Source organism: Barbus barbus (genome assembly GCF_936440315.1).
Source record: "Barbus barbus genome assembly, chromosome: 43".
NCBI lineage: Eukaryota > Metazoa > Chordata > Actinopteri > Cypriniformes > Cyprinidae > Barbus > Barbus barbus.
This window is the reverse complement of record NC_136721.1, coordinates 16432058-16449666: the sequence shown is the minus strand read 5'-3', so window position 1 is coordinate 16449666 and position 17609 is coordinate 16432058. Positions and strand designations below refer to the sequence as shown.

The following is a 17609-nucleotide window of genomic DNA, read 5'->3' as shown; positions in this document are numbered from 1 at the left end:
CAAAAATATAAAAGCGACTGATCACGTTTCAAGTTTCAGCTTTATTCACTTTCAGACTTTGTCTGTTAACTCTTTCAGTGCCAGTGTGGAAGTCTAAGCCAAAAATCACTGCTTTGATGCTCGGATGCATTAGCATTAGAATTTTGTGGTTGTAGGTGGTCTAATTGGTTGCTAGCATGTTTTAAGCCAAAGTCAAGAGTCTCTGATATTCTCTTCTCTAGATATTACTACTATCTTGTCTTAAGTATTATTTTATTTTTATATATTTTTTCAAAAGAGTCAAGTCTCTATGATAGTCTTACCTATTACCTATGCCTTTATTTTATTTTATTTCATTTAATTTTATTTGCGAAGAGAGTAAGGTCTCTGACATTTTAAACATACATACTACCAGTATGTTAATTTTGCTTTTGATTTGTTTGATTTTGCGGGGGGTTTTTTTCAATTCTGATCTCTAGACATTACCATGTTTTGTTTTGTTTTGTTTTATTTTATTTTATAAATATGGTCTCTGTGATTTTCTGATCTCTTTTGTTGTTATTTTTTGTTAGTTTGTAAGTTTTTTTTTTTTATTTATTTTTTTTTATCTGATCTCTTGTTTTATTTTATTATTATATTTAATTTATTTATGTTTTAAATTAGTAAACAAACATGGACTTTTTTTAACTGAATGTGGGACTTCCATTCCAACAGACAGCGTATTAAGCATTGTGCTTCATGCCGACTCTGGTCTGACCAAATGGTTGGTTTGGCACTGAAGTGCGTTTACAGTACAGCTCAGTCTCTAAAACAATTAGCCCCTATTAAAGAAAGTCCAAGCAAAGTTTAGGTTCAAACTGATATATTTATGAAAGATGAAGCACAAACATCACATTAGAAAAAGAAACTCTTATCTTGGTAACTGTCGTTAATAGGCTTTGTGCGCCAAAGTGTATGCTCACTAAAAAAGACAGAGCTCCTTTGAAACTTAAACCCAGACTTGGGTGCACAGTGACTCGTCCTTTCTAACCTTTAGACTTCTATTGAGAAAAGCACAAGCGAACTGTTCTTAAGGGTAAAACACACTGAGAGTGTGTGATTGGAGGAGAGAGCACTTTTAATAACAGTTGTTTCAAATCTTCTCAAAGGGGCTCAGCTTGCAGGGGATTTTCTAAAGAGGCAGAAAAGGGGATTTTGATGTTGTGCACAAAAGAATTGTTTGCTGAGTGTTGAGAGAGAGAGAGACAATGCACATTTACTTTTACTTCACCAAAAAAACTCTCTTCTCTCTTTCTACAGTAGCTCTATCTGTGCCCTCAGACGATGTGCAGAGTCCATGCGGTAGAAGCTGCAGATTTTGCCTGTTAATTGCTTCCTTGCAACCTTGATACTTGTACACATTTGCCCTCGAACACAAAGCTGATGATATTTTTCAGCTTTCATGGTTTATTTCTCAAGTAAAACCTTGAAATTAGTGGAGGCATTATCTGGTGAGCTTAAGGACAGCTTCTTTGCTTTGCGTTTTGTTTGCTCCGAGTGCTTGTGTTTTGCACTTGCACTTATCCCAAGGTCCAGACTGAAACTTTAGATTATTTTGAATGCATTTTCTCTATTTTTTTATTTAATTTTATTAACCTCTGTTTAAAGTGTCAGAGTATTCACTTATTTTTTAATAATCAGCATTTACAAATCTCCATGTTTCGTTATGGGTTTAACAATGCAGGCACATGGCAATTGTTGCAAACACTGTGCTCCAGTGATGATTATCCATACTCAGAGATTAGCTCTGGATGCTGACAGCTGTTTAAGCTCTAGGCAATTATTCCACCATACAACATTTCTTCAGAGGAAACGGCTCTACGTTTATAATCTGTCTTGGTCCTGAACAGTCTACCAAAGCACAGATATCATGCACAGTAGGAGCCAGACAGAACAGAACGGTGGATATCAGATCTGTCTCTCTTTCTCTGACTTAACCCGGTGCTGGAGTTGCATGAGGCTGCAGGATAGTGGTTGGCCACTAGTGTTGTCTCGATTGCTGTGGAGATCATTTACATTTGACCTTGGAGAGGATGATGCAGCTTGCTTGGCTTTGACAGGAAGGAACAAACTCTGAACTCAGTTTTTTCCATACATATGGAAAGGTTTCTGGAGTGTTCATGTGTGTAGATGCATGTCTGCCTGTGTGAACATAAAACACTTAGCTGTCAGCAAAGGCATCACAACCTGGCTGAATGGGATTAATGCATAGGGGTAAGAAGAAATATAATATAACTTTCACTTATTTTTGGATTAATAATAGTAAACCTACAATTTGATAATCATCTCACAAACAATTGGAAACGGTTTATTAACTCACAGAATATATTTTTTTGTTTGTATTTATCTGCAATGCAAAACAACAGTATTTCAATAATATTCTGTATTTAATGCATTTTCAATAAAATATAATATAATGTATATTAATTATGTATGATATATGTGATATATATTTACTTGTATTAAAAATGTTTGGGATTTTTTTTTTAAAGGGGTCATATGATGCGATTTCAAGTTTTCCTTTGTCTTTGGAGTGTTACAAGTTGTTCGTACAAAGATAAGATCCCTAAAGTTGCAAAGACTAAAGTCCCTACGTCACGGTGTGGGAAGATTTGCAAAACACCGCCCAAATGTATACGCACAGAAAGAGGCAGTGATTTTTATTCTCGCTGTAGTATTGTGGCTGCCGCTGGTGCCATGTCCTGGAGACGCTGTGTTTCGTTGTGAAAGCGAAAGTACTTTGTCTGGCTTTCCAAAAGAGGACACAACTAGAAATCAGTGGTTAAGTTGTATTTACAACACTGTTCCAGAACAGTTCAACCCAAATATTAGAGTGTGTGCTGCACATTTTACAGAGGACTATTTCCTTAACCTGGAAGAGTAGCCTACAATGCTGGCTTGCACAAAGGCTGTTTCTATAAAGTGGGGCAATTCCAACTTTGCAAGGACAGTCTGGTGCTTCTGACTCACAGCCTGTAAGGGGTTAATTGAGAAAATGGGCTTTGCTTTTTTTTGCATCAATCATTTCTGTAGTGTTTGCTTTGATACGGCTCTAATGGCTGTCAGGTTTCCAAAACCGCCTTAAGATCTGCCTAAATAATGTATGTTTGAGAGTTGAACACCCTGTCGAGAAGCGTTTCACTGCAAGAACCCAAATGACACCGACACTCGCCTTTAAGGCTGATACAAAACAGGGCTAACTTACTGCCGCTGACAGCTGTATCCACAGGGACGGCTCCAAATGTGTCTCCCACACTGCTACTGACAGCAGCGTCTGTGAGGTCACACTCAGAGTGAGTAATGGGTGTGAAAGATCGGAGGTCAGATGTTGAGTGGGTTATCAGGCAGAGGGGATCGGCCCGGTGCCCTGCAGTGCTTAGAGATAAGGATGAGGTCGCCGTTAGCAGAGCTTTTCCATGTGCTGATGTACACATCCCAGTCAAGCGTGGATTGGAGTTGGAGTTTGTTGTGACGACAGGATGACGTAGCCGAATGTGTCATTTGTGAAATCAGCTTAAAACAGGCATCATTAAACATCTAAGAGACGGATAAACATACATAATTGATTTGGTTGATTCGTTTTCTGTTTTGTTTTTGTGGTTTGGTTTGGTTTAATTTTTGTGCTTGTTTGTTTGTTTGTTTGCTTGCTTCCCCCAAAAAGAGAATATTTAAAATATGAGCTTATTATTATTATTATTATTATTATTATAAGTGAAAGTTTTAAAAATCCTAAAGGAAATCAGATTACTATGAGGAATAATTAAATTGATGCTTAAATTTTGTGACTTGAACAAAAAAAAAAAAAAATGTATCACAATTATTCATATTACATATGTTTATATTAATGACAGCCATGCTGCTTTAATGGCCACAAGTTGTATACTCCGTGCGCAAACAAAAATCTCACTGGACTATCACAATTAATGGCAAAATGAATGTTTGGAAATATAAACTGATATTCCCTACTCACACACTGCAGCAAAATATAGAAATAACTGACTTAAAACCATTTTTTAGCTGGTGAAAATACTAGTGTTCTAATAATTTTGGCCACCACTGTATGCGTCAAGTATAGTGATTTGTTTGTTATGCTTAATTTTATGCTTATTATTACTTTTACTCCATTTTACTGTGGTATAGTCACTGCTTTGTATAGCTTTGAAACCTTGATTTATACATACAAGGCAAATATACTTAACACAGTTAATCAGATGTACAATATTACTTTCATTTGAAGTTCACTCCACTCGAATGCACCTCGGTTTGCCTCAGTGTGAAGATGCTTTCTGGTTTTGAGAGGTGAGCATGTGTTAAAGGTTGCTGCTGCAGGATTTGGTTTACCCTTTGAAGTGTCCTTTGGAGGGAAGTCTGTTTTTCAGTTGGTAAGATCAGCTAAGCTCCTCTAAGGTTCCAGATTTATGCTCTTATTCTTTTTGTGTGATGTGCATTGACTTTGCCTTGCCAGATCTAGGGCTGGACGATATGACGATATTATCGTATATCGATGATGTCTTGTAAGTATCGCGATGTCGATGTCAACAGTCAGGTAAAAGACTATTATCAATTTTATCGAGGAAAAAAAAGACAAATGATAAACCTAGTAAATTGCAAAAAAATTAAATAAATTACATGACCCCATAGTCACCATACAGGTCTTTTTGCATGCAAGAATGAATAAATTTAGTAGGAGCAGTGCAGATGCAGTCCTGGCACTTCTATATTTTAGCCTTTAGAGTACCTGCACTTTTTTGTGCGTACCAGCACTCCTGACATGTTGCCGGTACTCAGAGTAAAATCATCAGGGTCTGGGTGATTAGGCTATATAATCCCATATATGATTAGAAATTATATAGAAACTGTAAGTCACACTACCCAGGCAGGATCACCTCTCATCTCGACCAATCACGTGAATGAACACATGTTGAGTTGGTCTACTTCATGGTGTGGTGCGCGAGAGCATGTCAGGGGAGGTGCGCGTAGTAGTAGAATAATAATTAATTATCGATTACTAATTTGAATCAGTACTTTATAACGAAAATCATATCTTAACATGAAAAGAAGCAGGCTTTTGCAATCACATCATTTTAAACCGGAAAGTCCAAGGATCCAGTGAACTAATTCAAACAGTAAGCTCAAAACAGCGCTAATGCAGAGAAAACCCGGCCGATTTCATCAGCGATTACGGAGAGGATAGTGACTTACGACCAGATGTCAGTAAAATTATTCTTTTCAGCGTGTATTTGGCTTAAAAGCAAGAGTGTTTTATAATGAAAGCTGATTATGCGGTGGTCAGATTTAACTATTCTGAATGGATCCGTATATTAAAGGCAGGCGATTTAGTGGTCTTTGGCGTCTCCCTGTGGTCCTGTTTGGTATTGCAGCTTAACTTGTGCTAATTTGTATTGAAAACCTTTATTTAATTGTTTCGCATCACATAAAATGTATCCGTTCGTGGGAGGATATATGACTCCTTAAGAACTGTTCAAGTCTGAATCTTGAAACAAAAGCATATTGATGTGAAGAGAGGTTTGAACCAAGTCTAAAGTTGCAGACTAAACTTGGTGTCCGAAACTTGAGCTTTCTACGAAGAAAGAAATGGACAAAACATTCTACTAAACCATGCTAGATTATAACATTGTTGAATGGAAATGTATGAAAAATAAAAGACATTCACATGTCATTCTTGCGAACTTTTGTGCTGTTTTTCTTCATAAAAATGCACTAGGCAGATGTTTTTGACTGGTTTTCATTGTTTTGATGCAGCTGGCTGTATTGCACAGTAAGTGTTGTGTTTTTGAAATGCAGTGTCAAGCTAAAAACACTTATACACTTTAAATACCTGCATTCCATTTTGTTACTTAAATGTAAGAACATCCTGCATGAACGCACCTGAGCTTCATTGTGAGTGACAGATTACTTGACTGTTAAAATAGAGACAAAATCCATGACAGCACAGCTCCTTTCTGTCTCTAGCTTCTGCTTGACAACCAAGTGTCGTCTTTCGGATGAGACGTTAAACCGAGGTCCTGACTCTCTGTAGTCATTAAAAATCCCATGGCACTTCTCGTAAAGAGTAGGGGTGTAACCCCGGTGTCCTGGCCGAATTCCCTCTACTGGCCCTTGTCTATCATGGCCTCCTAATAATCCCCATCCACTTGATTGGCTCTATGACTCTCTCTCTCTTCTCCACCTGTAGCTGGTGTGTGGTGAGCGAGGGTGTACAGCAATACACAAAGCGCTATATAAATGCATCATTCATTCATTCATTCAAGTGTCAACATCTATAGCGTATCTGACGCTTAGATCTGCTACGACTTCCCTTTGTTAGTGAGTTTTGAAGGTCAAGGCTACTGTTCTTTCTCCTGAGTCAACACTCTCTGACCCGGTCATGTGTTTCTCCACAGATATACAGATCTAGAGGTGCTGACAATTTGTCTCTCTCTCTTCTGCTCAGCAGCTTTGGCACATATGATAAAATAAACTTAACTTTGACAAACCTGTGAGAAGTTAAAAGCATAGTTCACTTAAAATTCTCTGGAAGAAATATTTACGAATGCTTGTTACTCCAAACTAGTGCTGTCAAACGATTAATCACATCCAAAATAAAATATGTTTACATAATGTATGTATGTGTACTGTGTATATTTATTATGTGCATACTGTATAAATACACACACATGTATGTATATATAGTATTTCAGAAAATTTTTATTTTTATATTAAATATATTTTATAATATAAATTATATGAATATAAATATAGACATCTAAGTACATGTAAATATTTTCATACTGTGTGTGTGTGTATTTATATATACATAATAAATATACACAGAACACACACATTATGCAAGAAAAACTTTTATTTTGGATGCAATTAATCGTGATTAATTGTTTGACAGCACTACTCCAAACCTATACGACGTTCTTAGTTTATTGATGAAAAATTTAAATTTGTGCAATTCAAAAATCAGACTCATTCCATTACATTTTATTTGTATTGTATTCTATAATTTTTATTTTTTTTACCAACTTATTATTAATTTATTATTATTATTATTATTATTATTTAGTTAAACTTACTGACTCGATTCACAGTGGTTAATAGCTTTTTTTTAGAACTATTTGATCTAATTCTTAAATCAGACTTATTCAATTTTTTCTTAATTTATTTTATTTTTATTGTATTTTTTTTTTCTTTCTTGTCATTTAATTAATATTTTCCCCAATTTATTAATTTAGGTTTGTTTTATTTGTTTGTTTGTCAATTTAGTTGAACTTACTGACTTATTGATCCATTTACAGTGGTTAATAGTTTTATAAGAACCGTTTGATTCAGTTCACAAATCAGAATTATTTTATTCCTTTTTTCACTTAATTTTTCCCAAATGATCTGTTTTTTATTTATTTACTTCAACTTAACTTTGGTTAACAGCAAATTAGAGAAGGCGATTATAAGTGATTTGGACTTCTAAGATTTATAATATAGAATAGAAGTCATCTGAACATGTCCCCTAGGTTAAAACAACAGGTTTGGAATGACATGAGAGTAAATAATTACATAGTTCTCATTTTTGAACTGTCTTTTTAAATATTAAATTAAACTCAACTTCCAATTCTAAAGCAGGCCTGTAGAACAATCTTTGTTGGTTGGGGTAAAGTCGTGTGTGTGTGTGTCTTTGTGCATGTTGTCTCTTAACTTTTGGGATGCCCCCTCCTCTCTGTACAGGTTAAGTGTCACAGCACGGCTGGCTGATCATACTGTTCTTACTCAGGGCACTTGTCTGACACCCTATCCCTCAAAGAAGAGTGTGTGATCATGTATGGGAGAGAGGATTATTCTATTTACAGTCACAGAACTGAGACCCTTTAATTCTTCTGTAACACACACACACAAATACAGCATTGAGAGGGAGTTTGGGCAGATTGAGTTTCATGTTGAAAATAGCCATACTCTGATAGAGTCCTCTGACAGTGCAGCTCTGCATCTCATAGAGACAAGCTACAGAGGTCCAGCAAAATAGACAAACAACGGTATGAAGTGAAGAGACGTGCTTATTTTAACAACTGCTTTTGCATGTGATCTAACACAACGTGTGCATATGTGTGCATGAGTCGAGTGTGAGAAAAATGACAGATGAATTCATACAGTTGCACCACTTTTGCATGCAGTATTTCAACTTAAACCTGCATCTAACTGACAGCCTGCAGTTCATTGTCATGGTCATTATATTCAGCACTTCTCGCACACGTTCTTGGTTTCTATGCAAAACTCTAAATGCTACACTATATTTATACACTCCCATTAACATTTATGCATTTGGCATACACTTTTATATAAAGCGACTAGCATTGCATTCAGGGTGTGCATTTTATCAGTTCATGCACACCCTGAGAATCGAACCCATGACTTTGACGTAGCTAATGACACGCTCTATTTTTAATTTTTCTGTTTTATTGGATTATTTAATGTTATGTTTTATCATTTAGATAATTTTAAGAGACATTTGTGTTATTTGTTCTTGAAAGATAAAGTGATACTGTATAATCCAAGTAAATTACACTAGATTGCAATAGTCTGCTGCTTATTTCACAACCTAAACCAAAAAATAAATGAAAAGAATCATGCCATGCAGATTTAGTTTTGCAGACATTTTGCCGCCACATTTGCACCGTTACTTGATTTGCATAATTCCTTTAGTGAATTGGGCTCTTAATGCAGACAGCGTGTGCAAATAAATGGCTCTATCAACGGGCTCAATTCATTCTTAGTGAATTCTCCCCATGAGTATTTGTGTGTGCGTAACATGAGCATGTTTAAGGTTCTCATCGGAGACACGCAGGCAGAAATTCATAACAAAAGGCATTTTATTTCTCGTAAACTGACAGCCTCAGAATAAAGTATGGTATGTGTAATTTACTGCCGCCCATCCTTTCTCTTTGCTCACTCATCATTAACACCTCTCTCTCCATCAGAATGGGCCGCACTGTTACGGCCCCTGCAGCCTTGACTGCCTTCAGCGTTTTTCAAGGACAATGACCATTTCTGACATCATAAGTCAAGCAGAGTCGAAGTGCTGGGGCTTTTGTCCGCAGCGTTTTGCTTGTTAGTTTTTTGACGGATGGAATTAATCATCATACTGAATGAAAGAGGAGCAGTTTTCAAAAGTGTTAATCATGTTCTTGACACAGATTCATAAGCTGTGAGTGATTTTGTTTGTTTAGATTGTCATTTCCGAGCAGTTGATCTGTTTGTTTCAGCATTCAGTCTCTGAATTCAGGGCATGTTTTGGTAATGAGTGTAATGACATGCGCCTTGTCAAAAAAAAAAAAAAAAAAAAAACATTTCTCTACCATAAGCCGTCTCCAAAGGCGTTTCAGAGAATTTGCCAGTACATCCAACCGGCCTCACAACTGCAGAACCAGACCAGGACCTCCACATCCAGCATCTTCACCGTCTCAGGGAAGCTCATATCCACTGCGCCATCACCACCCCTTGCTTGCTTGGCCATATTATTGATGGCATTTTGAATGCACAGAGATACCGTGACGAGATTCTGAGGCCCATTGTTATGCCATTCATCCACGACCATCACCTCATGTTGCAGCATGATAATGCACGGCCCCATGTTGCAAGGATCTGTACACAATTCCTCGAAGCTGAAAACATCCCAATTCTTGCATGGCCAACATACTCACCGGACGTGTCACCCATTGAGCATGTTTGGGATGCTCTGGATCGGCGTATATGACAGCGTGTTCCAGTTCCTGCCAATTGATAGTTTTCACATGACGTCACACCCTTATAGGAACGCCCACCTGGCGGGCAAAACGAAGCTCTGCTCTACTGACCACCAGCTGTTTTTACGCTGATTGCATGAAGTAATAATGTAGTAAAACTCAGATATTAAAAGGCGAGATTCAGTGGACACCTTATTGATGATGTATATTTTGTACAGGCAAGAGGATGAAGCCAGAATATAAACGCAATGTGCAAAGTTTCACATTAAATGGCTTCCCATAGAAAACCATTAGAAGGAAAACACTGAACTGTTAAGCGGACTGCGTTCATGTTCCCAGCCTCATCTGCTTGCCTGTGTAAACTATGCATCATTAATGTGGTGATTACTGAATTTGATCTTTTAATATTACTGTTTTAAATATATTAAGGCACTTTAAGTGTTTTTACAACATTTTGTCGCACTGTTTATGATTGAAATATTGCCGCGGGTGCTTAATATGAATGGCAAATGGCCAAAACTTGCATTTTGTTCAGAAATAATGTTTTATTCTTTTGAGAGGTGATCTAAATATTTGCGGCTGGGAAACAGATGAAAAATTGACACGCTTGTGCAGCAGTTCTATGGATGTTTTGCCCTCCAAGTCTTCGAGCCGGTCACGTGACTGAAAACTATCAATATCCAGCAACTTCACACAGCCACTGAAGAGGAGTGGACCAACATTCCACAGGCCACAATCAACCTGATCAACTCTATGCGAAGGAGATGTGTTGCACTGCGTGAGGCAAATGGCGGTCACACCAGATACTGACTGGTTTTCGGATAAAACTGTAAAACTCAATTTCAACTCAGGCTTTCAAAACTCAGGCTTTTTGATTAATAAAATTTTATCTAACCATTAAAACAAAGTATAGAAAAATGTAAATGGAAAAAACTGAATTTGAAAATAAAACTGATTTCATAGGGCCCTATAATTATAATAAATCATTTTGTGGTAATAAACATAGATGTAAGTGAACAATAGCTTTTAAAATGACTTAAAATACATATATAATAGCAATGATGCAATAATAATTAGTTCAAATAAAGTATCAAAAGCAAAAAATCATATGGCTTTATTGAACAAAACTGTTAAAATACATAAATGTATTAAAAACAATAGAGCTAATGTACATTATACATAACAACAAAGGTCTGCAGGGGGCACCGACGGCCTGATGATTATTTTTACACATTACTGCGCGATCTAATCCTTGTTTAATATTGACCAAGCACTATTTAATTCAAATGTGCACTTAATCTTTAATGTTTGGCCATTTCTTTAGGACAGAAATGCTATAGCCACTGTAATTAAATGAATATGTGGACATCAAAACGTGTAACTCGGAGTGAGGGTCTGAGCTTTTATTTTGGAACCGCTATGTATTCTCCTGTGTTTGTGTAGATTTATAAATAATTTACCTCACAAATCTGATGAAATGGCGAATGTTGCGTTGCGTTCCCAGATGAACGTTATATAATAAACCCAAACTCACAACAACATGCAGAGATGAGTTCACATGTAAATAAGTTTCTGTGGAACTACTGTGAACGGAGCCGCTGTGAGACGCACGTACTTAACATACACGCATGTAAATAATTAAAGGGCATATACTATGTTAGAACTGTAATATAATAATGCATAATTATTTAATTAAATCATAGCGTTTGTGAATTCACAATTCTGCTTAATTATGAGTTTTAAATGTGTTTAATATATCATGCAGCCTTGGAAAAATAGTCTAATAATGTGTTTTATGGATTTTCGTCCGTGAAATGCGCCACTTCCGTTATTTTGCCGGTTAGTCGACGCGAGCAAAATGTCGATTTTTAAAAATCGACTAGTCGACTAAAATCGACGAATCGCGACAGCCCTACACCTGTGCAATAATCATGCTGTCTAATCAGCATCTTGATATGCCACACCTGTGGGGTGGATGGATTATCTCGGCAAAGTAGTGCTCACTAACACAGATTTAGACAGATTTGTGAACAATATTTGAGCGAAATGGGCCTTTTGTGTACATAGAAAAAGTCTTAGACCTTTGAGTTCAGCCCATGAAAAATGGGGGCAAAAACAAAAGTGTTGCATTTATAAGTTTGGTCAGTGTATTTCTGTATTTTTTGTGTGTAAAAAAATAGATTTTTTTTTTTTTTAAGCAAACTATGACTACCTCTCAGTTGGGCAGTAATAAACTAAATTAGAACTTTACAATTAAACTAATAAAATGAATAAAGCTTACTGTAAAGATTATCATACTTTTACCTAGGAGAAAGCTTAAGATTAAATCTGAAACTTCATGTGATTGAAAAAAAAAATCAAGGTAAATATCATTTGGACAGTATTTTGTGTTGTCATTTGTATAAAATAATTGTGGAAAAGTTTTAATTGTGTGTATTTAAGTTATGCAAAATGCTAGCTGAGAAATTAGCTTTAGCAAAACAAAGGAGTGTTCCATGCTATTTAATGTAATTTCCATTCCAGAATGCTCTTAAACACAATACATTTTGTACATTGTGGTGGGGCTACAGTGATCTGCCTGTGTCCAGTGTCCTCTGGCTACATGGCACTCCACTGTAGTCTAGCAAGTCTGCATGTCTCTTGCGCTCACGTCAACACATAGCCGTGGTGTGAAGTGGGAAGTGACGATGCTCCTTTTGGTCTAAATGGGGTCTTTATCAGGCCACTCTCTAGTTTGACTACTAACTGTGTTCTGGCTAAAGCATGAGAACAATACTTCGGAGGTTCTCACATGAGTGTTTCTGTCTCGTGGCCAAGAACGCGAACAGTCCCAAGGCCTTTACCAAGCCTCTGTCACGCTTTTAAGAGCCTTCCAACAAACCTGTTGGAAAAACATCTACTATAATATAAATAAAAAATAAGAAATGTCAAATGCATGCAAACATCACTGTTACCAATGCAGAGTGACCATGCTTCTTATCACAATACTTTTTACTGACTTTTTCACTCCCTAAAAGCAAGATGTCAGGTTTTTTATTAAGAAGACCCTGTTGGACCCTTAGGCACAGTGTCTACACTTTGGCAACTTTCATTAACTCAAAACCCTTGTGTCGCTGATAAAATTAAAGTGTGTAATTGAATATGAACACGTGTTGAGTGAAATTAACAGAATGTGCCTGTTATTATGATTGCTTCTTGCAAAATTGTTGCATCACCTTTGAATGGTAGATGCACAAACTGCATAAAATGTGCAGAAACATTGGCTCACATTGATTAATAAACATTTGTGATGAATTTAGATTTTTTTTTTAGCTGTCATTTCCACAGACGTTTAACTTTTGATGTGCTTCTCATTCAAAATACACATGTGAGAGCGAAAGATTGTCTGGACTAGGGCAGCCAGACACATTTTAGCTTGGAGAGAAAGAGAGAGAGAAACAGAACCACGTCTTTATTCCACTGTCCCACTAAATATTTTATTGCCGCCATTCTATCAAAGAACATGTGCACTGCTGGTGCTGGATATGAAAAATTGAGGCTAGGGACACACTCAGCATCCATTTCTTGTACTTACATTCAGAGGAAGTAGGATAGAGAGCGTAATCAGATGAGAGAAACCTCGGTCTTGCGGCACAAAATCAATCTGAAATCTCAACGCCGGCCCCGTACTGAAGAAATTGACAGAAAAGTCAGGGCCTTCTGGAACTCAGGCTTTCTTTCACCCAGGTCCTTAGAGCTGACATGTTGACGTGTCTAAATTATGTGTTGTTTGTTTGCTTATGTTTTGCAGCTGAATTCGCCCATGAACTCTGTCAGCAGCTCAGAAGATATCAAGCCGCCGCTGGGCATCAACGGTGTGATGAAGGTGCCAGCCCAGCCCTCGGGCACCCCCCTTTCCCTTACCAAACACATCTGTGCCATCTGCGGCGACCGCTCCTCAGGTACCAAAACACTAGACATGTAAACCAGTAGTCCAGCCCCAAACGTACAACATTTTGCAACTATTTATTGCTCAAGGCTGGTTGGGGTGGGGAAAAAACTGCTTAAAAAAACAGTTTAAGCTGGGTTTCTGGTCTTGGACTGTCTTCTAGCCTAATCAAGATGATCACCCAGATAAACAAGCCTAATCAGGCTGGGAGACCAGCTTAAACTGGCTAAGACCAGCTTAGGCTGGTTTATACGTGCAAACACATTTCAGGTCCAACGGACACTGTTAGGCCAGTGTTGATGTGAAGGGCTGGCTGGAATGGAAAAGCAGCTTAAATACCAGTCTATGCTGGTTTTCTGGTCTTAGATGATCTTTTAGCCTGGTCAAGGTCATCTTTTGGGTTGTTTTAGAAGGGTTTTGGGCACTTTTCAACTGGTTGGTCAGCTAAACAAGCTAAATGAGGCCGGGAAACCATCTTAAACCAGCTAAGTCCCGCTTAGGCTAGTGTATACGTGCAAACAAAGAATCCAGCCCCAAAGGCAAACTGTTGTTCTAATGTTGCAATGCAGGGTTGGTTGGGATGGAAATAAGAGCTTAAAAACAGTTTGGAAGATGGTTTTCTGTTAAGATCCTCTTTTAGGTGGTGGTAGAGGGATTTTGGGAACTTTTTAACTGGTTGACTAGCTAAACGAGCTCAATCAAACTGGGAAATTAGCTAAGACCAGCTTAGGCCGGTTTAAAGATTTTATTTCAGCAGGGAAATAATGCATTATTTTAAAAGCAGCACAGAGACCGTTTTTACACTGTTTACACTAAAGATACTTATAGTTGTCTTGGAATATTAAGATAGGATAGAAGACGGTATTTTAATGCACTTCAGCTGAAAGGTTGTAGGTTCAAATCCCACAATCCCTGATCCATGAATTATTTCCATTGTAGACCTGAACATTACTCCTTAGGCTTCTATGTTTGAATTTTTTTTATCAACAGGCAAACACTACGGTGTGTACAGCTGCGAGGGGTGCAAGGGTTTCTTCAAGAGGACTGTGCGTAAGGACCTGACCTACACTTGTCGAGACAGCAAGGACTGTATTATCGACAAACGCCAGCGCAACCGCTGCCAGTACTGCCGCTATCAGAAGTGTTTGGCCATGGGCATGAAGAGAGAAGGTACAGCACATGAAGTTGAGGATAAAAGATTTAGCTTTTTCCCTCTGAAATTTTATAGCACTGTTCACTCCACCAGCTCTCATTAAAATAAATGACTTCCAATGCATGTATGTAAACACCCCTTTAGCATCCATTTGTGTTAGCCGAAGTACTTAAGGACTTGGTTGAAGGAGTCCATCGTTCTTTGCACTGACTGACCTGAGCTTTCCATCGTGAGGCGAGATGTTTTTTGTACTTGCTATTAGACACAATCTCATCTCTGTGTGACTCTAGAAGAAACATTCATATTACTTCTATCAGCCATTAAATAGTCAGAGTGCAGGTCAGCGCATAATTAGCGCTCGCTAGACGTTCAGTCTGAAGATCAGCTCACGGTGAGACAATGGTCAAAGAGTTTATTCTGCACATGATGAGTAACGACTGTACCCAAGATTCCAGGTAATGTACTCGCAAGCTACTAAGAGAAAACAGGAAATGGCTCATTGATGCAAGGTGGTGTTTTTTTCCTCAGATAGACTTTTTGATGCTAAATATAGAAGACCATATTTTTCCCCAAATCATCACCAGAGAGAGATGAAAGAGAGGAAGAGGTGAGGGGTGGGTTGTCACACTGAAGAAAATTGGGCATTAGCACTTTTTGCACACTTGTCCCCAAGAAAAGGAGACGTGAAAGTGCTTAAGCATGCTAATAAAAGATTTTAGCACACAGCTGGTGGAATATTGATCTGAGAGACTATATTTTGCCCCTCAGTCAGAGAGAATAATTTTGGATTTATGAGATATCAGAATTTTTCAGTGTTGTTTTTAGAATCATTTTGTATGCAGAGACTTGTTTTCTGTTTTTAAGATTGAACCAAAGGAACTCCTTTTGTAGCATTATTGTTGCTAATGTGTGCTTTTGGGGGTGGGGGGGTTCTTAGCGTAGTGTCTCTAAAACACTAAACCCTCTGCTATGTACAATTCCACATTCAGACAAATATAAACATCGACTAATAACTATTATTTTAGTATTTGTTTAATAAAAAATGATCTAATAATTAGTTGTTCCCAGATATGCCATAAATGACAAGGGCAAAAAAATGTACAATTAAGTACAATAATTATATACATAATAATAATTATAAGAATGTTTCAAATTGTCTCTCTGTCTGTTTATAGCTTTAATTTATTTTCCATCCGTTTTCATATATATATATATATATATATATATATATATATATATATATATATATATATATATATATATATATATATATATATATATATTTATATATTTATATATTTATATATTTATGTGTATTTATGTGTTTTCTTTACACATATACATATATACACATATACAGGTCCTTTTCAAAAAATTAGCATATTGTGATAAAGTTCATTATTTTCTGTAATGTACTGATAAACATTAGACTTTCATATATTTTAGATTCATTACAACACAACTGAAGTAGTTCAAGCCTTTTATTGTTTTAATATTGATGATTTTGGCATACAGCTCATGAAAACCCAAAATTCCTATCTCAAAAAATTAGCATATCATGAAAAGGTTCTCTAAACGAGCTATTAACCTAATCATCTGAATCAACTAATTAACTCTAAACACCTGCAAAAGATTCCTGAGGCTTTTAAAAACTCCCAGCCTGGTTCATTACTCAAAACCGCAATCATGGGTAAGACTGCCGACCTGACTGCTGTCCAGAAGGCCATCATTGACACCCTCAAGCAAGAGGGTAAGACACAGAAATAAATTTCTGAACGAATAGGCTGTTCCCAGAGTGCTGTATCAAGGAAGGAAGGAAAGGAAAAAGTGTGGCAGAAAACGCAGCACAATGAGAAGAGGTGACCGGACCCTGAGGAAGATTGTGGCGAAGGACCGATTCCAGACCTTGGGGGACCTGCGGAAGCAGTGGACTGAGTCTGGAGTAGAAACATCCAGAGCCACCGTGTACAGGCGTGTGCAGGAAATGGGCTACAGGTGCCGCATTCCCCAGGTCAAGCCACTTTTGAACCAGAAACAGCGGCAGAAGCGCCTGACCTGGGCTACAGAGAAGCAGCACTGGACTGTTGCTCAGTGGTCCAAAGTACTTTTTTCGGATGAAAGCAAATTTTGCATGTCATTCGGAAATCGATTGTGGCGAAGGACCGATTCCAGACCTTGGGGGACCTGCGGAAACAGTGGACTGAGTCTGGAGTAGAAACACCCAGAGCCACCGTGTACAGGCGTGTGCAGGAAATGGGCTACAGGTGCCGCATTCCCCAGGTCAAGCCACTTTTGAACCAGAAACAGCGGCAGAAGCGCCTGACCTGGGCTACAGAGAAGCAGCACTGGACTGTTGCTCAGTGGTCCAAAGTACTTTTTTCGGATGAAAGCAAATTTTGCATGTCATTCGGAAATCAAGGTGCCAGAGTCTGGAGGAAGACTGGGGAGAGGGAAATGCCAAAATGCCTGAAGTCCAGTGTCAAGTACCCACAGTCAGTGATGCTGGTGTTGGTCCACTGTGTTTTATCAAGGGCAGGGTCAATGCAGCTAGCTATCAGGAGATTTTGGAGCACTTCATGCTTCCATCTGCTGAAAAGCTTTATGGAGATGAAGATTTCATTTTTCAGCACGACCTGGCACCTGCTCACAGTGCCAAAACCACTGGTAAATGGTTTACTGACCATGGTATTACTGTGCTCAATTGGCCTGCCAACTCTCCTGACCTGAACCCCATAGAGAATCTGTGGGATATTGTGAAGAGAAAGTTGAG

At 37.8% G+C, this 17609-nt stretch overlaps 1 protein-coding gene across 4 annotated transcripts in view; it reads left to right on the top strand.

The window, feature by feature from the left end:
- Positions 1 to 17609, top strand: part of LOC306862058 (retinoic acid receptor RXR-alpha-A) — a 116077-nt gene that overhangs the window by 79942 nt on the left and 18526 nt on the right. For all 4 annotated transcript variants that reach the window (XM_079404655.1, XM_079404658.1, XM_079404656.1 and 1 more), the window contains 2 exons: positions 13549 to 13699; positions 14677 to 14856. In XM_079404655.1, the coding sequence (XP_079260781.1) occupies positions 13549 to 13699; positions 14677 to 14856 (331 nt within the window). The remainder of the gene's footprint in view (positions 1 to 13548; positions 13700 to 14676; positions 14857 to 17609) is intronic.